The sequence below is a fragment of the Solea solea genome, chromosome 13 (assembly GCF_958295425.1).
Source record: "Solea solea chromosome 13, fSolSol10.1, whole genome shotgun sequence".
Lineage (NCBI taxonomy): Eukaryota > Metazoa > Chordata > Actinopteri > Pleuronectiformes > Soleidae > Solea > Solea solea.
Window position 1 is genome coordinate 915,250 of NC_081146.1, and position 25,527 is coordinate 940,776.

Sequence of the window (25,527 nt, forward strand, 5' to 3'; positions counted from 1 at the left end):
AGAAGATTACACAACATGGGTGACAAGAGAAGCCTTTGAAAGGTTATGGATCAAATCAAAGATGGCAGAAAATCCAATATGGCCGAAAAAAACATTAAGGGTGCGTTGAACTCGGCTTGGCCCAAGGGTTCCTGTGATACATCGTTTGTGAAAAACGGATGAACAAGTCAAAAGTTAATGTACATACATGTATGTCCAACTTTGTCCTGTTGGTGGTGCTAGAGCTCTCGAGCTTGCGTTGCTTACACAGTATCACCACTTGAACCCAAGTAACGGGTGGTCTGCTGTTAAATTATTACAATATTGGGGAATTTTTACATTATCAGGACCTGCGAAATGAAGGCTAACCTGATAATGTAATAACCTCCCGTTAATGTAATACTTTATTACATTCTTGGTAAAAATTGTATTACATTATTGGGAAATGCACTTTATTACATTATCGGGGTTATTACATTATCAGGTTCTACAGGCCCAGATGATAAAGCCATCAACTGAAGGTCTATATCCACAAGAGCAGACAGCTCTTAACCACCTGCTACGGTATGTGAGAAGCATCAACCGAAGAAAACTGGAGATCTTCTTACACTTTTGCACAGTGGACGCTGACACAATGACGCAGACACAATCCAAGTCACTTTTAATAGATTTAGTGGTTTAAGGCCTGTAGCACATTCATATGGAGCAGTTCTTGAGTTACCATGCACCTACAGCTCATACCTTGAGTTTCGTCAAGAGTTTGACAATGTCCTGTCTGGCGATTGCTTTACAATGGATATTGTGTAGTGAATGTAAGGGATCTTACACATGTTCCTCTTCTACTGACATTTGTCTGAAACAAACTGTTTCTACAGATTTGTATTTAAAAAACTTTATTTGTTCATTTATGCTTTACAACTAAGAAAAAATTGTTCCACAAGGAGAGGAGATAAAATCAGATGCATAATCTGATGACATTGCTTTATTACACTTAAAACTGAAAAAAACAGTTTTGACATTTTTTTGCTTTGCTTTTGTTATTTTATTATTGTTAATGATTTTGCTGTAATATTTGTCAGCACACTGAGTTTCACATGTTGTTTAAGTCCAGAAGACAGTTTAAGCTGAATCATTTTCATGTCAGAAAAGTCTGCTCTCATACGTGAACAGCCCTTTTCATTTTCATATTATCATGTGCATCTTCTTCTTCTTCTTCTTCTTCTTTTCCTTTCGGCTGCTCCCTTCAGGGGTCGCCACAGCGAATCAACCTCCTCCATCTCACCCTGTTCTCTGTATCCCCCTCTCTCACACCAACTAACTTCATGTCCTCTTTCACTACATCCATAAACCTTCTCTTTGGTCTTCCTCTAGACCTCCTGCCTGGCAGTTCCAGCCCCAGCAACCTTCTACCAATATACTCACTATCCCTCCTCTGTACATGACCAAACCATCTCATTCTGGCCTCTCTGACCTTATCTCCAAAACATCTAACATGTGCTGTTCCTCTGATTGACTCATTCCTGATCCTATCCATCTTCGTCACTCCCAAAGAGAACCTCAACATCTCCAGCTCTGCTTCCTGTCTTTTCCTCAGTGCCACTGTCTCTAGACCATACATCATCGCTGGTCTCACCACTGTCTTGTATATCTTTCCTTTCATTCTGGCTGATACTCTTTTATCACACATTACCCCTGACACTTTTCTCCACCCATTCCAACCAGCTTGAACACGTTTCTTCACCTCTTTTCCACAATCTCCACTGCTCTGGACGGTTGACCCTAAATACTTTAAATCCTCCACCTTCTTTATCTCCACTCCCTGTAGCCTCATGGTTCCACTTGGGTTCCTCTCATTCACACACATATATTCTGTCAGGTATTCAAACAACAAAACTACATCACAAAATAAGCCTCTATGCTGATGATGTATTACTTTTCCTCCAAAACTCACAAAGCTCTCTTTCCGAGACTATTGCACTTCTTAATACATTTTCAGCCATATCAGATTACTCGACAACCATGACTTCAAATCATCACCATCCTGTCCTCTGAAATCTGGAAACATTAGATATTTGGGTGTAAATATTTCCTCCAGGCTGTCAGATCTAGCACAATTAAACTATACTCCAGTACTTAAATCAATAGAGGATGACCTCCTACGATGGAATTCCTTACCTATATCACTTATGGGAAGAGTTACCACCATAAAAATGATGATCTTACCAAAAATCAATGACCTCTTCTCAATGATCCCAACTAAACCTTCACCAATCTAGTTTAAATCATTAGACTGTGCTACCACAAAATTCCTCTGGAAAACCAAACCAGCACGCATCAGTTTAAAAACACTCCAAAAAGCAAACGCCTATGGTGGTCCTGAACTTCCAAACTACTTTCTTGCAAATAAGCTTCACTATGTCCAAAAATTGATTAAACCCAACCCACTGGACAGTCTGTGGCTAGACATTGAACAAACACTCTGTAAAGAAATTAAAATCTCCGATCTTCCATTTATGAGCAAAACCATCACCGATGTGGGGCGCCCGTGACACATCTTCCCCCACCATTTTAAATGCACAGTAGATACCAACATACCCCATATCACACATCAAACACACCACCAAATCATTCACCGGTGGGCTGGAGTGGTGGTCGTGAGTGCGCTCCTGAGTGCCCGATTCCTGCTCACCCCCTGTCGCTGGACATTGGGGATCTGGTCTGGGGGGTGTCCAGGAGGAACGGCTGTGGCCCATCATGATGCACCTCCCTGAAGGTGCTGTGGTGGGCGGCAGTCTGCTTACCCGGCGGGGGTCGTTGGTGGGTGCAGGCGCTTCTGGATGTTGAGGGACCCCTCTCCGGGGCACCGCGGGTCGGGCGTGGCAGGCCCTGGACCTCTGGCCCCACCTCTGCCTGGGGAATCTGCCATGGACTGGATCGGGGGTCTGCCTGTCTTCCGTCTCTGGGGGGCCCCTTGGCTGGGGGCCCTACGTGGGCCTCTGCCTGTCCCTCCCTGGGTTGGAAGGGCGTGAGGTCGGCTTCTGGGGGGCGGTGGGGGTGGCTGTTGTGGGTCTCTGGCCGTGCCTCCTCGGTGGGCTGTCTGGGGGGGCTCTGCTCCCCAAAACGATCCCCACCACAAAGACGGCAACGGGAGAGAAGTCTTTGCGCCTCGAGTGCTGCCTGAGGCTGGACAGATGCTGCTGAGCAGCATGAAGTCGAAGGCTGGAAACAGGAGCATGATGTTCCACGTCTGACCTGAGAACTGGCCCAGGGCGCAGTTACACATGCGGCTGCAGGAGTTGTACTCGGCACCATGGCCAAGACGAAGCTCCCCACCCAGGAGAGGACGAGGAGGACGGTGGTTCTCCTGCGAGTGATCACAGAGTCTTTGTGCAGTGGCTTCAACACGGCGACGCGGCGCTCCATCGTCAGCAGGAAGATGGTGGTGATGGAGACCAGGGTGAATCCGGTGAAGACGGGGCCGATGATGTCACATGGGTGGAAACTCTGCAGCTGCCAGTTGTTGTACAAGGTCCGGTCTGGAGCGGAGTCGGTCAGCATGTGGTGGACCTCGGTGTAGATGGACAGCGGCACCACCAACGTCCCCACGGCCAGCGACGCCTTCAGGAGACCCTGCGGCTTGTGGAAGCGTTTGTTCACCACGACCACGGCCTGAGTCACAGTTCCCCAACAAGATGGCGACGATCAGCAGCACCATGAAGAACACCATGAGGACACACGGTGCAGAGCGGAGACTCACTTCTGTTCAACATGACGTCGATGATGATCAGTCACTTCATCACCTGGCACAAACATAGAGGTCAAAGGTCAGTTAGTCTGTGCTGTGACATATGATCAGTAACCAACAGATTTTAACCACTGAACAAAAAACTTGTGTAATAAAATCTATGTCTCTCATGTGTCACATGATCACGTCTTTATGTCACTGTGAGACAGACTTTTGTAAACCACTCACTCTCCCACACACACACACACACACACACACACACTCACACACACTCACTCTCCCACACCAAAGCCCAGAGAGAAAATCAGTGATTTTAACATCACACACAGGAGTTGTTCATCCACTGCTGCCTCCATCACAAAGTTCAAATGTCCTTTTTTGTCACTTCAGTGTTTGAAATCCTTTGTTCAGATTGACCTCAGTGACACAAAGTGACCACACGAGGCAGCAGAGGACCAGCAGCTCCTGTGTCCCCGCCAGCTAAAATCACTGATTTTCTCTATGGACTTTGGTGTGGGAGAGTGAATGGTTCCCATGAGTGACACTAACTTTATGTTTTTTTATTGGGCGAAAACACAACATGGGGCGAGGGTAGGTCAGTGGTAAAGTGACCTCTTTCAACCTCTTTACATTGCACATATGCACTGTATGAAAGTAGGTGTGAATGGCAAAACTGTGATGTAAAACAGCTTTGAGTGGTCATCAAAAGGAAAGCGCTATATAAATACAGACCATTTATCACTTCACTAAATGTATTGTTTTTAGCGGCTCTGTGTGTCTGTCTGTCTGTTTGTGTTTCCGCACTTGCTAATATGACCAACAGAGGCTGACAGATGCTTGTTGTAGCCTGCCATCTCTGATTGCCTTGTTATGAGTTATGAAGTGTAATGTTTTCATGAAATTGACTCAAGCTCACAAACACAGTCACAAAAACAAAAATCCACTGGTAATCAGAATACATTTTGCATGAATTAAAATGCAATAAAAACAATTATAGGCAAGAAAATACACAATACAGTATAAAACACTGTTGTGGATGGAGCTGTGTTTTCCAACTGTGCCGCGTCGCCTTGAACGCAGCGCGGAGCTCCGCTGCCATGTTGTTTATTCCGGGAGCAGCAGCGGACTTCCAGCTGCTGTCTGCGGACACTTTCCGAGCGGGACCCGCCGTTTAAACAACTCTGTCCGGATTACAACTCAGCTCCAAGTCACAGTGAAACTCTCTGTCCGGTATGTAGTGTGTTATTTAAACGATTTAAAACTCCCCCTCTCTTTCCGTGTGTGTGTGAGGACTCGCTCCGTGAGTTGCTGCTACTTTTCCCCTAATTCGTGCTAACATTCGTGAACCCGTTTCAAGTTGGCGCTGCGAAAAGTCCCGTCACAGCTAAAGCTGTAGTTTTTACATCAGTAACGGTGAGAACAGGCACGCGAATGTTCACTTTGTGTAGCGACAGCATCAGCAGAGCCGTGTTAGTATCGACTGACGACGTGTGTGTGTGTGTTTGAGCTAACTTCGGTGCTAGTCGGCTAACGCCGCCCAGTCCGTGTCACCACCAGTCCGTGTTGCCAGCACTTGAACGCACCATCAAGGGAAACTTTATTGAGCCGTGTTGAGTTCGCGGCAGTGACGGGAAATCCGGCTCTTTTCAAAGATTGGGAGTAGAGCCGGTGTTCTGACAAAACATGCTACTTAAATTTACTACTAAATCTGTGCTACCTCATCATGTTTTACAGTTGCCTGCAGTTCTAGCAGAATTTGACCATATTTATAGTCGATGTGATTGTTTGTAACGCACGTAAAGAAATAATGCAGGTTTTATCTGAAATGAAAGGTAGCTAGTGTATATTTTAACAGTTAATTTATATTTTATTTTACAGTGTATTCTAGAGTGTGTGTACAGTGTAAGCACAGTTTATTCTAGAGCGTATGCACAGTGTATTCTGGAGTGTATGCACAGTGTATACTAGAGTGTATGCACAGTGTATACTAGAGTGTATTTACAGTGTATGCACAGTGTACTCTAGAGTGTATTTACAGTGTATTCTAGAGCGTATTTACAGTGTATTCTAGAGCGTATTCGCAGTGTATTCTAGAGCGTATTTACAGTGTATTCTAGAGCGTATTTACAGTGTATTCTAGCGTGTATCCACAGTGTGTTTACAGTGTATTCTAGAGTGTATTTGCAGTGTATTCTAGAGTGTATTTACAGTGTATTCTAGAGTGTATCCACAGTGTATTCTAGAGTGTATTTACAGTGTATTGTCATTCTCAAACTTTTTGAGTCCAGAGAAATGACCTTTATATCCACAGATATATATGCACAGATTATTTAGATCTTTTCTTGGTCTGATGTGCTTCTAGGCTGTATATGTTTAACTGTAACAGGTTTTGAGGTACACACAGGTGAGCTGTGGTCAGCTGTAGCTGCTGTTGAAACTGTCCACCACAGGAAAGAGGAAGTGTTGCTCTCGTCCTGTCTCGTCTCTGTAGTTGTTGGGATTTACTCGGCACTAAATCCTCTTTTGCTTCGTCTTGACTTCTCTGTTTAAGCGAAACCCTCACGTGTCGTCTGCTCCTGCTGCTGAGTTTAAACGGATTATCCCTTTAGACCCAGTAGCATGCATCTTAGTAAGGTAAGGAAAGGAAAGGAATGCCAAGCCCTCAGTGCGAAGAACAACAGCCATGTTTACGTTGTTGCTTTTCACGGGAGTGTGGTCACATGAGGTACTGCCACAGTGTATGTGAAACCAGAAACAAGTCTACGATGTCTTAAGAACATGTCCACGTCTTTATCTCACTGTGATAAAGACTTTAACAACAGGAATTAAAGTTTGTAAACCACTCACTCTCCCACACCAAAGTCTGTGAGTGGTTTACAAACTTCAGTTTCCTGTTGGAAAAGTCTAACAGTGAGATGAAGACGTGAACATGTGATGCAGATTTTTACAACACAAGTTCAGCCTTGTTTTCATTGAGATAGTGTCTCCGTGTCTCGACAGTCGGGGGCGCTCATGACAAAGTGTCAGTTCCTCATACAAGAAAAAGAAGCTTGAATTATCACTTCAGTTTTATTGACAGTCAACATTTTCAACTCCTCGATGAATCAAGTAAATAATCCCACAGATTAATGGATCGTTTCAGACCCTAATTTAAAATGTGAAAGAGGGTGAATTCTGAGCGAAGTGGGTTTGCGTCAGAGGAGGATGAAGAAACTGATCAGCTGTTTTTAACTCGTCGTCTTCCTCTTTTGCAAAACTTGTTGTGCCAGAGCTGATGAGGGGGCGGGGCTCGCTTTGGTCAGTCCCTCCTCCACCTTCTGCCCTCAGGATGTGTGCTGTTAACTTCCTGTGTCGTCCAACACCCAGCACATGATAATCCAGCCTGTCTCTGTGTATAAATGGGAGCAGATTAACACACAGAGAAAGAAGAGCAGCTTGTTGAGGTGTTTGCAGGTAAACAGATTAAATGCTCCTCAGTCATGTAGTTTAGCTGTACTTAGCTGTAGTTCTATAAAAATGAATCGACCTATAATTTTCTTAATAATTTTCTAAATTAAAGGTTTGATCTAGTTAGAAAATTCCTAAGTTTGAGAGTGACAATATACTGTAAAATATACTATAAATACTAGGGCTGTAATCAACCTAAGAAATTAATTGTCGGCTGAAGCCCTGAAATTTCCACTCAAAATTCCCGGGGGGGGGGGGCGTACTGACGGCTCTGAAAGCATTTTGCATCTCGTGCATCTGCGCAATATCAACTGTTGAGGAATATTTAGATGATTTGTCTCATGTCCTCACACAGAGACACTGAACACACGAGCCCAGCTTCACAGCTGAGACACAAACAGATCGCTGCCGCTGTTGCGGGCGAGTGCGTCTGCAGTTATAAAACGAATCAATGATTATTAGACTAAAACATGAAATATGCCAATTCTGTTAAACATTTTTCTTTAACCTCTGAAATCAGAGGCTACGAAGCCGCACAGTGAGCTAGCCATTAGCACCATGCTAGCTCATCCTGAGACGAACTGCTATAACAAACCAGCGCCACCTGTCGACTTTCAACAGCCGCGTTTACCTGCGGGACGAGTCACTCACCCTGTGTGGGTTGGGATAATCCAAAATAGTGAAAACAAGGGGGTGTTCTCTGAAGACACGCTGTTACCTGTGAAACACGGCTGCTCTGAAAACACCCCCATTAGCACTTGGTACTTTCCTCCTGATGAAATTAACCATAGACTGTATGAAATTAACATGGCAAAAAATCCAATATTCTTAAGTTGAAGGTTGAAATTGATGTAACCATTGGTTAATAATAAATTGGTCAGTTTTTCTCATACTGTTGTTCTCTGTTAAAAGGTGACATAGACCGGAAGCTCCAATTAACGCTGCGTTTGTGTGTGTGTATCTGCGTCATTACCTCGTTTATGAAACCCTAAAGTTTCAGAACAAACAGTTCAGCCACTGCTGAGAAAAAGGTGTTGTATTGTTTTCCTGGGCTCTGCGAAGCGGATCGGCACTTCCTTAATTTGATGTCGTCATCAGAAATCCTCACCACTCCTCTCACCACCGTAGCGCCTCCTGGTGCGGGCACTAGTCCGGGCACATCCAGTTGCGTACATTCAACCGCAGGAGAAGAAGAACTACTCTCGTTGTAGCTGCTGAGATGCAGAGCATCCACCGTGCCAGAGGGGGAGCTGTGTATCTGAGAGCTGGCCTATCTATTACGTCACTTCCAGGTACCTGGCCAATCACAGGACAGTGGGAAAGCTCTCGTTGGCTAGCCAATCACAACACAGTCCACGTTCTGGGGGTGTGGTTTTGGTCTGTAACAGTGCGGCTGACAAGAGCGTCAGTGAGGAGATATTTTGATCGGCTCGTTTGCAGCGACTAGGAGGTTTTTAACCATGAAAACAAGTTAATATATGTAAGTAGACCTCCATAACTAACATATATGTGACCATGAAAACAAGTTAATATATGTAAGTAGACCTCCATAACTAACATATATGTGACCATGAAAACAAGTTAATATATGTAAGTAGACCTCCATAACTAACATATATGTGACCATGAAAACAAGTTAATATATGTAAGTAGACCTCCATAACTAACATATATGTGACCATGAAAACAAGTTAATATATGTAAGTAGACCTCCATAACTAACATATATGTGACCATGAAAAGAGGTTAATATATGTAAGTAGACCTCCATAACTAACATATATGTGACCATGAAAACAAGTTAATATATGTAAGTAGACCTCCATAACTCACATATATATGACCATGAAAACAAGTTAATATATGTAAGAAGACCTCCATAACTAACATATACGTGACCATGAAAACAAGTTAATATATGTAAGAAGACCTCCATAACTCACATATACGTGACCGTGAAAACAAGTTAATATATGTAAGTAGACCTCCATAACTAACATATATGTGACCATGAAAACAAGTTAATATATGTAAGTAGACCTCCATAACTAACATATATATGACCATGAAAACAAGTTAATATATGTAAGAAGACCTCCATAACTAACATATACGTGACCATGAAAACAAGTTAATATATGTAAGAAGACCTCCATAACTCACATATACGTGACCGTGAAAACAAGTTAATATATGTAAGAAGACCTCCATAACTAACATATACGTGACCATGAAAACAAGTTAATATATGTAAGAAGACCTCCATAACTCACATATACGTGACCGTGAAAACAAGTTAATATATGTAAGTAGACCTCCATAACTAACATATACGTGACCATGAAAACAAGTTAATATATGTAAGTAGACCTCCATAACTAACATATATGTGACCATGAAAACAAGTTAATATATGTAAGTAGACCTCCGTAACTCACATATACGTGACCATGAAAACAAGTTAATATATGTAAGTAGACCTCCATAACTAACATATACGTGACCATGAAAACAAGTTAATATATGTAAGTAGACCTCCATAACTAACATATATGTGACCATGAAAACAAGTTAATATATGTAAGTAGACCTCCATAACTAACATATATGTGACCATGAAAACAAGTTAATATATGTAAGTAGACCTCCATAACTAACATATATGTGACCATGAAAACAAGTTAATATATGTAAGTAGACCTCATAACTAACATATACGTGACCATGAAAACAAGTTAATATATGTAAGTAGACCTCCATAACTAACATATATGTGACCATGAAAACAAGTTAATATATGTAAGTAGACCTCCATAACTCACATATACGTGACCGTGAAAACAAGTTAATATATGTAAGTAGACCTCCATAACTAACATATACGTGACCGTGAAAACAAGTTAATATATTTAAGTAGACCTCCATAACTCACATATACGTGACCGTGAAAACAAGTTAATATATGTAAGTAGACCTCCATAACTAACATATATGTGACCATGAAAACAAGTTAATATATGTAAGTAGACCTCCATAACTAACATATATGTGACCATGAAAAGAGGTTAATATATGTAAGTAGACCTCCATAACTAACATATATGTGACCATGAAAACAAGTTAATATATGTAAGTAGACCTCCATAACTCACATATATATGACCATGAAAACAAGTTAATATATGTAAGAAGACCTCCATAACTAACATATACGTGACCATGAAAACAAGTTAATATATGTAAGAAGACCTCCATAACTCACATATACGTGACCGTGAAAACAAGTTAATATATGTAAGTAGACCTCCATAACTAACATATATGTGACCATGAAAACAAGTTAATATATGTAAGTAGACCTCCATAACTAACATATATATGACCATGAAAACAAGTTAATATATGTAAGAAGACCTCCATAACTAACATATACGTGACCATGAAAACAAGTTAATATATGTAAGAAGACCTCCATAACTCACATATACGTGACCGTGAAAACAAGTTAATATATGTAAGAAGACCTCCATAACTAACATATACGTGACCATGAAAACAAGTTAATATATGTAAGAAGACCTCCATAACTCACATATACGTGACCGTGAAAACAAGTTAATATATGTAAGTAGACCTCCATAACTAACATATACGTGACCATGAAAACAAGTTAATATATGTAAGTAGACCTCCATAACTAACATATATGTGACCATGAAAACAAGTTAATATATGTAAGTAGACCTCCGTAACTCACATATACGTGACCATGAAAACAAGTTAATATATGTAAGTAGACCTCCATAACTAACATATACGTGACCATGAAAACAAGTTAATATATGTAAGTAGACCTCCATAACTAACATATATGTGACCATGAAAACAAGTTAATATATGTAAGTAGACCTCCATAACTAACATATATGTGACCATGAAAACAAGTTAATATATGTAAGTAGACCTCCATAACTAACATATATGTGACCATGAAAACAAGTTAATATATGTAAGTAGACCTCATAACTAACATATACGTGACCATGAAAACAAGTTAATATATGTAAGTAGACCTCCATAACTAACATATATGTGACCATGAAAACAAGTTAATATATGTAAGTAGACCTCCATAACTCACATATACGTGACCGTGAAAACAAGTTAATATATGTAAGTAGACCTCCATAACTAACATATACGTGACCGTGAAAACAAGTTAATATATTTAAGTAGACCTCCATAACTCACATATACGTGACCGTGAAAACAAGTTAATATATGTAAGTAGACCTCCATAACTAACATATACGTGACCGTGAAAACAAGGTAATATATGTAAGTAGACCTCCATAACTAACATATACGTGACCGTGAAAACAAGTTAATATACTGTATGTAAGTAGACCTCCATAACTAACATATACGTGACCATGAAAACAAGTTAATATATGTAAGTCGACCTCCATAACTAACATATACGTGACCGTGAAAACAAGTTAATATATGTAAGTAGACCTCCATAACTAACATATATGTGACCGTGAAAACAAGTTAATATATGTAAGTAGACCTCCATAACTAACATATATGTGACCGTGAAAACAAGTTAATATATGTAAGAAGACCTCCATAACTCACATATACGTGACCGTGAAAACAAGTTAATATATGTAAGTAGACCTCCATAACTAACATATACGTGACCGTGAAAACAAGTTAATATATGTAAGTAGACCTCCATAACTAACATATACGTGACCGTGAAAACAAGTTAATATATGTAAGTAGACCTCCATAACTAACATATATGTGACCATGAAAACAAGTTAATATATGTAAGTAGACCTCCATAACTCACATATACGTGACCGTGAAAACAAGTTAATATATGTAAGTAGACCTCCATAACTAACATATACGTGACCATGAAAACAAGTTAATATATGTAAGTAGACCTCCATAACTAACATATATGTGACCATGAAAACAAGTTAATATATGTAAGTAGACCTCCATAACTAACATATACGTGACCGTGAAAACAAGTTAATATATGTAAGTAGACCTCCATAACTAACATATATGTGACCATGAAAACAAGTTAATATATGTAAGTAGACCTCCATAACTAACATATACGTGACCATGAAGACAAGTTAATATATGTAAGTAGACCTCCATAACTAACATATATGTGACCGTGAAAACAAGTTAATATATGTAAGTAGACCTCCATAACTAACATATACGTGACCATGAAAACAAGTTAATATATGTAAGTAGACCTCCATAACTAACATATATGTGACCATGAAAACAAGTTAATATATGTAAGTAGACCTCCATAACTAACATATATGTGACCATGAAAACAAGTTAATATATGTAAGTAGACCTCCATAACTAACATATATGTGACCATGAAAACAAGTTAATATATGTAAGTAGACCTCCATAACTAACATATACGTGACCATGAAAACAAGTTAATATATGTAAGTAGACCTCCATAACTAACATATATGTGTGACCGTGAAAACAAGTTAATATATGTAAGTAGACCTCCATAACTAACATATACGTGACCGTGAAAACAAGTTAATATATGTAAGTAGACCTCCATAACTAACATATATGTGACCATGAAAACAAGTTAATATATGTAAGTAGACCTCCATAACTAACATATACGTGACCATGAAAACAAGTTAATATATGTAAGTAGACCTCCATAACTAACATATATGTGACCATGAAAACAAGTTAATATATGTAAGTAGACCTCCATAACTAACATATACGTGACCATGAAAACAAGTTAATATATGTAAGTAGACCTCCATAACTAACATATACGTGACCATGAAAACAAGTTAATGTATGTAAGTAGACCTCCATAACTAACATATACGTGACCATGAAGACAAGTTAATATATGTAAGTAGACCTCCATAACTAACATATATGTGACCATGAAAACAAGTTAATATATGTAAGTAGACCTCCATAACTAACATATACGTGACCATGAAAACAAGTTAATATATGTAAGTAGACCTCCATAACTAACATATACGTGACCATGAAAACAAGTTAATATATGTAAGTAGACCTCCATAACTAACATATACGTGACCGTGAAGACAAGTTAATATATGTAAGTAGACCTCCATAACTAACATATATGTGACCGTGAAAACAAGTTAATATATGTAAGTAGACCTCCATAACTAACATATACGTGACCATGAAAACAAGTTAATATATGTAAGTAGACCTCCATAACTAACATATATGTGACCATGAAAACAAGTTAATATATGTAAGTAGACCTCCATAACTAACATATATGTGACCATGAAAACAAGTTAATATATGTAAGTAGACCTCCATAACTAACATATATGTGACCATGAAAACAAGTTAATATATGTAAGTAGACCTCCATAACTAACATATACGTGACCATGAAAACAAGTTAATATATGTACGTAGACCTCCATAACTAACATATATGTGTGACCGTGAAAACAAGTTAATATATGTAAGTAGACCTCCATAACTAACATATACGTGACCATGAAAACAAGTTAATATATGTAAGTAGACCTCCATAACTAACATATATGTGACCATGAAAACAAGTTAATATATGTAATATATGCCTTTAAGAAATATCATTTGATCAAGCCTATTCTAACATTCCACACTACAAAATAAGTCATTAAAGTATGTATGATTTGTGCTGATATCATATCGGATCGATATTCGTATCGGCCAATACTCAAGGCTGCAGAAGTGAAAAAGTTGTATCGGGATGTCCCTGTTATCTACTATCGACACGATGAAAAAACACCCACACCGCTGACATTTTCTCTCCTCTTCAGTTGAACACACCACAGTCCTGTGCTGCGCTTGCGTCACTGACACAAACAAATGCCGCATTGCCTCCCCCTCCCGACACACACACACAAACGGCAACTAGACGGGTATAAACATCGGTTGTTAAAATCAGCGCAGTTTTACTCATCGGACCGATGCCGATATGTTAAAAAAGGACGAACTCCGGCCGATACCGATATTAATGCCGGTATCCCTAGTTTTAATCAGATTATTTGAGTTTATCTAATTAAGTTATTTTAGTACAAATCAGATTATTTCAGTGGGCACAATCAGATTATTCAGAGGAAACAAACGTGAGATTTATGGATTATGATTCTAGTAATAATAATAATGGTGGAGCATGAGAGGACATGAAGACTCTGTCTCAGTGACTGCGTGCTGCAGCATGTTGTTGATTCATCAGTTAGTGACACGTCCTGGTTCACACCTTTTAATCTGTCGAAACCTGCACCAGTTACAGATTAAACCAGTAAAAACCAACACACAACTGCTGCTACACAACAGTCGCACACATTTCTAATGTATATGGTCATGGTTTTATCAAGGTGCAGGTGAATAAACGTCTAGTTGGTGGTGTAGTTGTTGTAGTCCTCTGTTGCCTCGTGTGGTCACTTTGTGTCACTGACGTAAGTCTAAATTAAATATTTTAAAAGCAGAATTTTACAAAAGAAGACATTTGAATTTAGTGATGAGGCAGCAGTGGATCAACAACTATGCTTCAGTTTCCTGTTGGAAAGGTCTGTCTCACAGTGAGATAAAAGACGTGAACATGTTCTTTAGTTGGTGAGTCTTGTACGAAGTGGTTAAAATCTGTTTGTTTTCTCGTGTCCCTGTTGGTTATTATGGTTTTATTGATATTGACACAGCACTGATTTAAACTAAAAGCTTTAGGTTTGCAGAGCTTTCAGTTGTAATTGAATTGAATTGAAACTAAAAGCTTCACAAACTCAAAGAAAACATCAGAAAACTCAAGTTGCAGGAAGCTACAGTCTTGCTGTGATTCTGTCCTTCTGTACCATTCTGAACCTTGTAAACTGAGAGACACGGTTCCTAATAAATAAATCATTGACTCCATATAAAGCCTCTGCTGTTCCTGTAACCTAAGTCACCTGGACCAAACAGAACCTCTGTGTACAAGCAGAATCTCGTTCAGTGTCTTCATCTCTGTAGTAAACTTGAATAAAGTTTAGTTTCTGTTATTTTTCAGCTTCTTAAATGTGAATATTTTCTACTTTCTGTCATTTTTCACCTTCTTAAATGTGAATATTTTCTACTTTGTCATTTTTCAGCTTCTTAAATGTGAATATTTTCTACTCTCTGTGATTTCTCAGCTTCTTAAATGTGAACATTTTCTACTTTGTCAATTTTCAGCTTCTTAAATGTGAATATTTTCTACTTTCTGTCATTTTCAGCTTCTTAAATGTGAATATTTTCTACTTTCTGTCAATTTCCAGCTTCTTAAATGTGAATATTTTCTACTTTCTGTCAATTTTCAGCTTCTTACATGTGAATATTTTCTACTTTATGATATTTTTCAGCTTCTTAAATGTGAATATTTTCTACTTTCTGTCAATTTTCAACTTCTTAAATGTGAATATTTTCTACTTTCTGTCATTTTTCAGCTTCTTAAATGTGAATATTTTCTACTTTCTGACATTTTTCAGCTTCTTAAATGTGAATATTTTCTACTTTCTGTCAATTTTCAGCTTCTTAAATGTGAATATTTTCTACTTTCTGTCATTTTTCAGCTTCTTAAATGTGAATATTTTCTACTTTCTGAAGCTGATATTTTTCAGCTTCTTAAATGTGAATATTTTCTACTTTCTGTCAATTTTCAACTTCTTAAATGTGAATATTTTCTACTTTCTGTCATTTTTCAGCTTCTTAAATGTGAATATTTTCTACTTTCTGTCAATTTCCAGCTTCTTAAATGTGAATATTTTCTACTTTCTGTCAATTTTCAGCTTCTTACATGTGAATATTTTCTACTTTATGATATTTTTCAGCTTCTTAAATGTAAATATTTTCTACTTTCTGTCAATTTTCAACTTCTTTAATGTGAATATTTTCTACTTTCTGTCATTTTTCAGCTTCTTAAATGTGAATATTTTCTACTTTCTGTCAATTTCCAGCTTCTTAAATGTGAATATTTTCTACTTTCTGTCAATTTTCAGCTTCTTACATGTGAATATTTTCTACTTTATGATATTTTTCAGCTTCTTAAATGTAAATATTTTCTACTTTCTGTCAATTTTCAACTTCTTAAATGTGAATATTTTCTACTTTCTGTCATTTTTCAGCTAACTAAATGTGAATATTTTCTACTTTGTCATATTTCAGCTTCTTAAATGTGAATATTTTCTACTTTCTGTCATTTCTGTCACCCGGTCCGACCACTCATTGAGACTTGGGAACTCAAAAAGGGTAAAGGGGACACAAGTCCAGAAGTTATGGGAGTGGTCGTCTCCGCACTGATTTATTCCTCCTTGGTTTGAAAGTTTGAGTTTAACTTCTGCGTCTTTGTTCTTCTTCCAGGCGAGGTGAAGATGGTGGACCGGCTTGCGAACAGTGAGGCTAACTCCAAGCGGATCGCGGTGGTGGAAGGCTGCTTTGGTGCTGCCGGCCAACCGCTGGCCATCCCAGGCCGCGTCCTGATCGGCGAGGGCGTCCTCACCAAACTCTGCCGCAAAAAGCCCAAGGCGCGGCAGTTCTTCCTGTTCAACGACATCCTGGTCTACGGCAACATCGTCATCCAGAAGAAGAAGTACAACAAGCAGCACATCATCCCGCTGGAGAGCGTCACCATTGACACGGTACCCGACGAGGGCGACCTGCGCAACGGCTGGCTCATCAAGACGCCCACCAAGTCCTTTGCCGTCTACGCCGCCACCGCCACTGAGAAGTCGGAGTGGATGAACCACATCGGGAAGTGTGTGTCGGACTTGCTGCAGAAAAGCGGCAAAGCTCCCACAGGTGAGCACGCTGCCGTGTGGGTGCCCGACTCCGAGGCCACGGTGTGCATGCGGTGCCAGAAGGTGAAGTTCACACCCGTCAGCCGCCGCCATCACTGCAGGAAATGCGGCTATGTGGTTTGTGGGCCGTGTTCGGAGAAGAAGTACCTGCTGCCCAGCCAGTCGTCCAAACCCGTGCGAGTCTGCGAGTACTGCTACCTCCAGCTGACGTCGGGGAGTCTGGCGGCGCGCTCGGACTCCATCGGCCGGTCAAAGTTCAACAGCAACCTGTCGGACGACGAGGACGAAGACGACAGCAGTGACTGAGGAGAGCAAATAAAAAAAAAAGACTCTGCTGGATCTGCCGTGACGCGGATCCTCCTCCGAGCATTAATTATTCATCATCAGAGGCGGAGTCTCGTCTGCAAACCAAACTCTTTTTTAATTTCCTCTAATTCCTGTGATTCCAGCAGGCGATCGATTAAAACCAGCAGAACTGTGAAGGCTGCAGTTCATCACTACACAACATGATGGTGCTCATGAGAAACTCCCCCCCCCCCCCGCACAGATTCGCTTTTGTTTTTCATTTTCTGTCCATGAACTACACAACATGTCAGAGTGTTGTTTCTGCAGGGAAATCAAACGTCTGCCCTCTAACTTTTGACCTATCTGTCCTCTTTATCCGCACTTTCCCGCACTCCGTGTCTGCAGAGAGTTATGCTCTGCTCGCGCAAACTCGCGTTTTCTACGTACCTGATGCAAAGAATTGAATGCAGACACTGTTGTTGGCGTTCGGCGTTGCAGACACGGAAGACGAGAACGCAAATGTTCTCACGCAACATTGATGTACGGTCGACGTAAGTGCGTCTGCCCCGAACCTTGTTGGAAAACGCGGGAGAACACCTTAACAGCCGCGTTTTCTCGCTTGTATGTAAAGATCTGCGACTGTTGATTATTTTCATCACCGATTCATCCGGCGATGAGTTGTTTGATCCATAAAATATGTCAGAAAATGTGGATAAATGTGGATTTCTGTGTTTTATGGAGCAAAGAAACCAGAAAAATTCACATTTAAGAAGCTGAAAAATCACACAAACCTGTATTAATTACCAACATAAACACTCAAACTGACTCATCGACGATTGGAATCGTTGACGGTTAGTTTAATAATTGATTAATACAGCCCTAATCCCTTTTTTAATCTGAACAAAATGAAGATATAAAAATAATAATAATACAAAACTACAATAATAAAATGTAATAATTCTTGTCTGTTTCTAAGCCACCACCTCAAAAACCCGCGGTCACGTCGCACCTTCATGAGAAAAACACAGAAGATCATCAGTAATGTCTCACACACACACACACACGGGGCTAAAGGCTGCAGTACACTTGAACCCCACTAGTGGTCGACAGTGCACAACAAAATTGATTGTGACCATTAAGTAACTTATGAGACCAGGAGGAGCAGGGCTAGCTCCGAATTATAAGGGAGCTTTTTATTGCAGAAATGTGATAACAACCCTGATCTTACACTGTGTTTTAAGTGTCTTCCACATCAGAAGTCAGAATTGGGTGTTACGTCACGTCGGAGTTACGTCATGTCGGAGTTACGTCACGTCCGAGTTACGTAACGTCATGCCCGAGTTATGTTGCGTCCGGGTTACGGTTTCTCGGAGTTATGTCACGTCCAACTTGACCGTGTTCCAGCTTTAAAAACCCATGGCCTCAAACATATCATGTGCTAGCCGTTGTTAGCAGTACCAGTTTTTTTTTTTCTTTTGCAAACTAACGTAGCAACATGTTCGTGTATGAAAATTAAACGGTTCCACGTGTACGACTGATTTACTGTCAAACAGTAGTTAACGCCACACAAAGTGCAATTAACTTCGCTCTGACTTTACGAGTTCTTTAACTCAGAAATTCCGACTTCCCATTACAACTGGAATGCGTTGTCTCTCTCCTTGTCCGTTTTAGGAAACTCTTGAATGCAGCAGACGTTAATACAGAGTCCAGCGTTTCCTGCAGCCCTTGAGTTTTCCGTCGTCATGATACTATTTGTTTCCTGACACACATTGCTGTCTATTAACCCAGTGGCTTACATGCTAACACCATCACTCGGTGTGTTTACATTCATGTTAAAAGTCAGATTTTAGTCGGACTAAGACAATGATGTCAGGTAAACACCTTAGTCCAACTAAAGTCGAGCTAGTCTTAGACTATGACAATAATGTCACGTAAATGTGTTAGTCCGACTAAAATAGAGCTAGTCTTAGTCAGACTAAGACAATAATGTCATGTAAACGTGTTAGTCTGACTAAAATAGTTAGTCTTAGTCATACTAAGAAATTGTCACGTAAGCGTGTTAGTCTGAATAAAATAGAGCTAGTCTTAATCAGACTAAGACAACAATGACATGTAAACATGTTAGTCTGACTAAACTGTGACTGCAAACATACTGAGTGAACAATAGATGATTATGTTTCTTTGTTTCACTCATCAGTAACATGTGCTAACAAACAGTGAAGCAGTAAAATGTTCAGTCTCGGGCTGCAACTAACTATTATTATACATTATTGATTAATCTGTCCATTATTTTTCTTGTTTGCTCCATAAAATGTGGAAAAATGTTGATCAGTGTTTGTCAAACTCTGGAAATGATGACGTTCTCAAACTAAAAATTACTCTGTTCTAATGATCTCTTTGTTTTATGGAGCAAAGAAACCAGAAAATATTCACATGAAAAATCATTATTTAAAAAATTATCAATAATTGCAGATAATTTGGTGATTGATTAATAATCAATAAGTTGATCGTAGCAGCCGTACTTCAGACCTGCTTTCTGTTTGTTTTCAAACATCATCTCTGTGCTGAGGTCAAAGGTCAATGCTGCACCCTCCCGGTCAGGTGACCTCTGGAACATTTATTTTCCCTCTGTATTTCAGCACAGTCTGTAACTGATCATGTGACTGAGTGTCAGAGGTCATGTGAGCAGGAAATGGAAGAACTTGAGTTTCCTTCTCTGTTGCTCATTTGAGGTTTTTCATTTTTTTTTGTTTCATATGATGTTAAAAACGTGGTTTCATGACTCATATTTCAACGTCATTTTTTTTTTTGCTGTGACGTGACGACACAGGGACCTGCAAATCCTTAAGTGCCTTAAGTAAAAAAAATGCCACGCCCCCAAAACATTGTGAATAAATTATAGATCAACTTTTAGCTCCAAACAGAAAACATGATCAATTCTCTCTCAGATCGCAGTTATGTGCGATGTTTGCTAACCTCCCTTTTTATTTTTCCCTCCATAGTTTACATGAAACTACGTGTGTGTGTGTGTGTGGCCGTCCAAATGTCCCAAAATGCAACAGGAAAGGCGCCGTCATAAATGCGATCAGTCCCACAATCTAACAAATGTTGCTTTTTTCACGTTAAATTCTGACTCATTGAGGAGAATGTTTTTATCGTACATTACCTTATTTTTTGGTGTGGGCGTGGTTTAGCATTAGTCAACAGGTTTTTTTGGCGAGACAGTGGCGACGAGCGACGGCAGAACAGGAAGAAGAAAGGGAAAATGGAGGCGACTGCAATATAAAGAAACCTGAGAAAAGGTCATGTGACCACTTACAGTCATGTGACCTTTATACTAAACTGTGGCCGAAGTGTCTTCGACGCTTTACGAATTCTTTGATTGAATTCACAGCCACTTTTGTTTTGACATTAATTTTAATGCTTGTTGATTTTAGTTTTTTGTACATTTGTACAGATTTGTCGTGGGTTTTTTTGTTTTATTTGATTTTATTTTGATCGTCCTTGTATGAAATGACGCCGTGTTTGGCTCCTCCTCTTCCTCCTGTCACTCAAATCTCAACATCGGATCAGACTATTTTCGAAAGTTTGAAGTCGATGGAACAAAATTCAAATAACTTATGGCCGAGACCATTAAAAGCTGTTATTTCCTGTTGTCAGTAGGGGGCGCCATGATTATGGTTTTAAACGGATACTTTTTTAGAAAAAAAAGGATCTCTGAATACAGAACAACAAAATAAAAATAGTCACAAGAAATAAAGTACTTTTCACAAGGAAAATACTCAATTTAAATAAAATCAGAAAAGTTTGAAAAAAGTCATTTAATGACTTTAATCTCAGAATTCTTGACTCTAATCTCAGAATTCCGATTTTAATCTCAGAATTCTGACTTTACTCTCAAATTTTGACTTTAATCTTTGCTCTTAATGTCAAACATGTACGTTAGTAAATAGATTGGAAAATGTACCTGGAAATTACAGGAACTTCTTGTTTTCCAGGCAAACCATCAAAATAAAACACTACGCACTTATTTTTTAAATCTCCCTCCCTCCCCAAGCCTTCATCTGATGCTTCCACACGTTAAAAAAAAAACCCACCATAACGAGGACCTCTAGGAATTCTAAACTCAGAGAGTTTTGCAAGCTTGTTTTTTAAACTCCATGTTGACCTGGTGTGGCGCCATCAAGTCATTAGGCTCCGCCCGTGGTCACATGTCACATATATTTTGCGGTTGTTGTTTTTTTGTTTTGCTTTTGATTACATTCAAGCTGTGGAAAAAAAGCAAATGAGTGGAGGAAAAAAAATAACCTGCGATTTGATCGATCGATCTGTGAGGAGGAGGAGCCAAGCAGCAGCTGAAGCAGCAGATCTGAGCTTTTTTGGTGGATTTTTTTTTTTTCATCTTTTTAAATCTATTTTTTTCTAAAAAAGAAAAAGGGCTTGAATCAGAAAAATAACCAAACTGATTTTTTACTAATTCACAAATCTTTGTTTATATTATAGATAAAAATAATGTATTTCTGAAAAATCATGAGTGGTCTTCTGTTTTCTTTAGTGTGTGTGTGTGTGTGTGGGGGGGGGGGGGGGGGGGAAGTCATGTGATCAGTTTCAGTCAAGGCGCTGCACGTGCAGGTTAGTCTTTCAAAATAAAAGCGTAGCATTTAAAAGTAAAGCTCGGCATAGTAAAATCTTTTATCTTGATGTTTAAAGTGTTTATATTCTGATTGAATCTGATGAACATAAATATCTGCAAAAACATCGTAGACTTAAGATGACGCAAATCTCCTGTTTTCAGCCAACATTTCACTGAGAGCAGCTCAACAACTACTACTAGTATTAACTAATACTAGTACTATGGGAACAAGTAATAACTGCTGTAGTAGTACTAATAGCATATTAGATTTGGTAGAAGAAGTAGAAAGAATAGCGTTTTAAACATTTATATAACACAATCTATGAAGATGATTATCACACAGACGCATTTTTCACTCATTTGGTTGTAGTAAATTATTTTACAATTAAATGTGAGTAAATAATACGATGGAGTATTAAGGCCACATTGAGAAAACAAATTCACAGACTTAAAGAATAAAGTCTTAATTTACGAGAATAAAGTCGTAATATTCTAACCTGTTTTGGAAGAGAGCAAGAAAACGCATCTTTTCCACAGAAAGAACCAGGCAGACATGGAGGAAATGGCTGCTTCTGTGGAGCGGGAAATAGCGGGAACGGTTATCGGTGGATGCATCAGCGGTCATTCAGAGGGGTATTCTTAATCTATCTCATCCTAGTTGGAAATCACAGAAACCAATTATGATAGTCACAGTTTATCGTCCACCTGCACCTTATTCAGAGTTCCTATCAGAGTTCTCTGAGTTCTTATCTGAGTTAGTGCTTAAGACAGATCAAATCATAATTGTAGGGGATTTCAACATCCATGTAGATGTTGACCGTGATAGTCTTAGCTGCGCATTTAACTCGCTGTTGGAATCAATAGGTTTTATTCAACACGTTAATAAACCAACTCATTGCCTTAATCACACCCTCGACCTTGTTTTAACTTATGGTATTGATATTGATAACTTAAACATAGTTCCTCAAAACCCTCTCCTCTCCTGAAATACTGTCTGATAATAATATGAATACATTCAAAGAGACAGTGCAACCTTTATTTAACTCGGTGCCATATGTCAGTACATGTGAAGGTACCTTTTGTGATTTTACTCCCGCCCTCATAGATAACCTTGTTGATAGTACAGCAGCCTCACTGCGTACTACATTAGATTGTGTTGCCCCTCTGAAAAAGAAAGTGGTGAATCAGATGAGACGAGCACCATGGTTTAACTCCAATACTCGTGCTCTTAAACAGACGTTACGTAGATTAGAAAGAAAATGGCGTTCCAATAACCTAGAGGAATTTTATACTGCCTGGAAAGATGGTTTTGTAGCTTACAAAAAAGCCCTATAAGGGAATAATCATAGGTTTGTTTTCAGCACTGTAGCCAGGCTGACACAGAGCCACATCTCCACTGAAGCTGATAAAATAACATCAATTAGAGAAAAAATGGATCATCTCCTCCCTCATATTGGGACTGACTCATCTTTTAGCACAAGAGCTTTAGAAGCACCAGGTGCACAGTTAGACAGTTTCTCCCCTATAGATCTCCCTGAGTTAACATCATTAGTTTCATCATCTAAGCCATCAACCTGTCAGTTAGATCCTATCCCCACCAAATTGTTTAAAGATGTGTTTCCTTTAATTAACAGCTCTATATTAACTCAAATTAATCTATCTTTATTAACTGGATATGTGCCCCAAACATTTAAAATAGCAGTTATTAAACCCCTTCTCAAAAAAGCGACCCTTGACCCAGATATTTTAGCTAATTACCGACCTATATCTAATCTTCCCTTTGTTTCTAAAATCTTAGAAAAGGCAGTTGCTAATCAATGATGTGAATATTTTCGCATTAATGGCCTGTTTGAAGATTTTCAGTCAGGTTTTAGATTAAACCATAGCACAGAAACAGCACTAGTTAAAGTTAGTAATGATCTTCTCTTGGCTTCAGATAATGGTCTAGTTTCTTTACTTGTCCTGTTAGATCTTAGTGCTGCATTTGACACCATTGATCATAATATTCTACTGCAGAGATTGGAGCAGACTCTTGGTATCACAGGTGCTGCCCTCTGCTGGTTTAAATCATACTTATCTGATAGATTCCAGTTTGTTCATGTTAATGATAAAGCCTCACTACAAACTAAAGTTAATTGTGGAGTTCCACAAGGCTCAGTGCTTGGGCCTATACTTTTTACCTTATATATGCTTCCTCTAGGGAACATTATTAGGAAACACAACATACACTTTCATTGTTATGCAGATGACACACAGCTATATTTATCAATGAGGCCGGATGAAATAAATCAGGTTGTTCAACTCCAGGAATGTCTCAGAGACATTAAGTCCTGGATGACCTGTAACTTTCTACTTTTAAACTTTTATACTCGGCCCTAAACACCTCAGAGAAAAACTTTCTGATCACATTGTCACTTTAGATGACATCACCATGGCTTCCAGTTCCACTGTGAGGAACCTTGGAGTTACTTTTGACCAGGAAATGTCATTTGATTCACACATAATGACATGTTTGGGAGGCGGAGCCTCTCTCTGTATTTAAAGTTAGACTTCAAACTTTCCTTTTTGATAAAGCTTGTAGTTAGAGCTGGTTCAGGGAAACCTGGACCAGCTCTTAGTTATGCTGCTATAGACCTAGACTGCTGGGGGATTTTCCTGTGGTGCACGCACATTCACTCTCTCACACTCAGGATATGAATATGACTTTTTATATGTCATTAACCTTGTCTCTTTCTCTCCCTAGTTTGTGTCCTTCCTTCCCTCTCTCTCTCTCTCTCTGTATCCTCATCTTGCAGGTTGCAGGATCCAGATCCAGTTTTCGAGGCTATCCATATCATACATATCATCACCATTATTATTGTGCTATAATTAAAAGTCGATATCATTAACTGTAGAAACTTGTAACATGATACAGTTGTTGTGTATCTGCTCCTGGTCTCTCTCTCTCTTCAGTCTCTTGTCCTTTCTCTCCCCCCTTTCTGTCCCCCCCCCTCTTCTGTCCCCCATTTTCCTTTCACCCCGACCGGTCGAGGCAGATGCTGCACATGTGTGAGTCTGGTTCTGTCAGAGATTTCTTCTTCTGTTAAGAGGGAGTTTTTTCTCTCCACTGATGCCTAGTGTTTGCTCATTGTGTGAACTGTTGTGTTTCTCTGCTCTCCTTCATGTTGTCTATGTACAGACCTGAGATCATGTATGTTATGATTTGGCGCTATACAAATAAAATTGAATTGAATTGAATAGAATTTTGTGGTTTCTCAAGAAACAATCCAACTGATAATTAAGATTTTGGATCCAGAAGGAGTAGAGGTCTGGTGAGCACGGCAGTACACCTGGAGAGACCCCAATGCCTTATGGTATATGGATTCATATGATAAACAAGAGAAACCACAAAAGCCATTTCCTCCAAGTTCGCCTGGTTCTTTCTACGGAAAAGATGCATTTTCTTGCATTTACTTTTTAAAGTCCTGATACTTATGACAATGTGATGCTGATTTGCCAAAAGATGAAGGATCTGCGGTGGCCAACAGGGGCCAACGCACTGCAACGACCCAAAACACATG

General features: G+C 39.3%; 2 protein-coding genes across 2 annotated transcripts; one reads left to right on the forward strand and one right to left on the reverse strand.

Annotated features, from left to right (window-relative positions):
• Nucleotides 1-999: 999 nt before the first annotated feature.
• On the reverse strand, nt 1,000-4,823 carry LOC131471267 (beta-3 adrenergic receptor). Its single transcript, XM_058647740.1, is given in 4 exon segments — nt 1,000-3,282; nt 3,285-3,658; nt 3,660-3,738; nt 4,781-4,823. Coding segments are annotated over 4 exon segments (1,002 nt in total). The 3' UTR covers nt 1,000-2,776.
• On the forward strand, nt 4,790-21,865 carry plekhf2 (pleckstrin homology domain containing, family F (with FYVE domain) member 2). Its single transcript, XM_058647835.1, has 2 exons — nt 4,790-4,954; nt 16,613-21,865. Exon 2 carries the CDS (start codon nt 16,624-16,626, stop codon nt 17,353-17,355), a length of 732 nt encoding a protein of 243 aa, XP_058503818.1. The 5' UTR covers nt 4,790-4,954; nt 16,613-16,623; the 3' UTR covers nt 17,356-21,865.
• Nucleotides 21,866-25,527: the final 3,662 nt, after the last annotated feature.

Excerpts from the sequence above, each read along its gene's own strand:
- plekhf2 (XM_058647835.1), top strand. The coding sequence starts at position 16,624 with ATGGTGGACCGGCTTGCGAACAGTGAGGCTAACTCCAAGCGGATCGCG.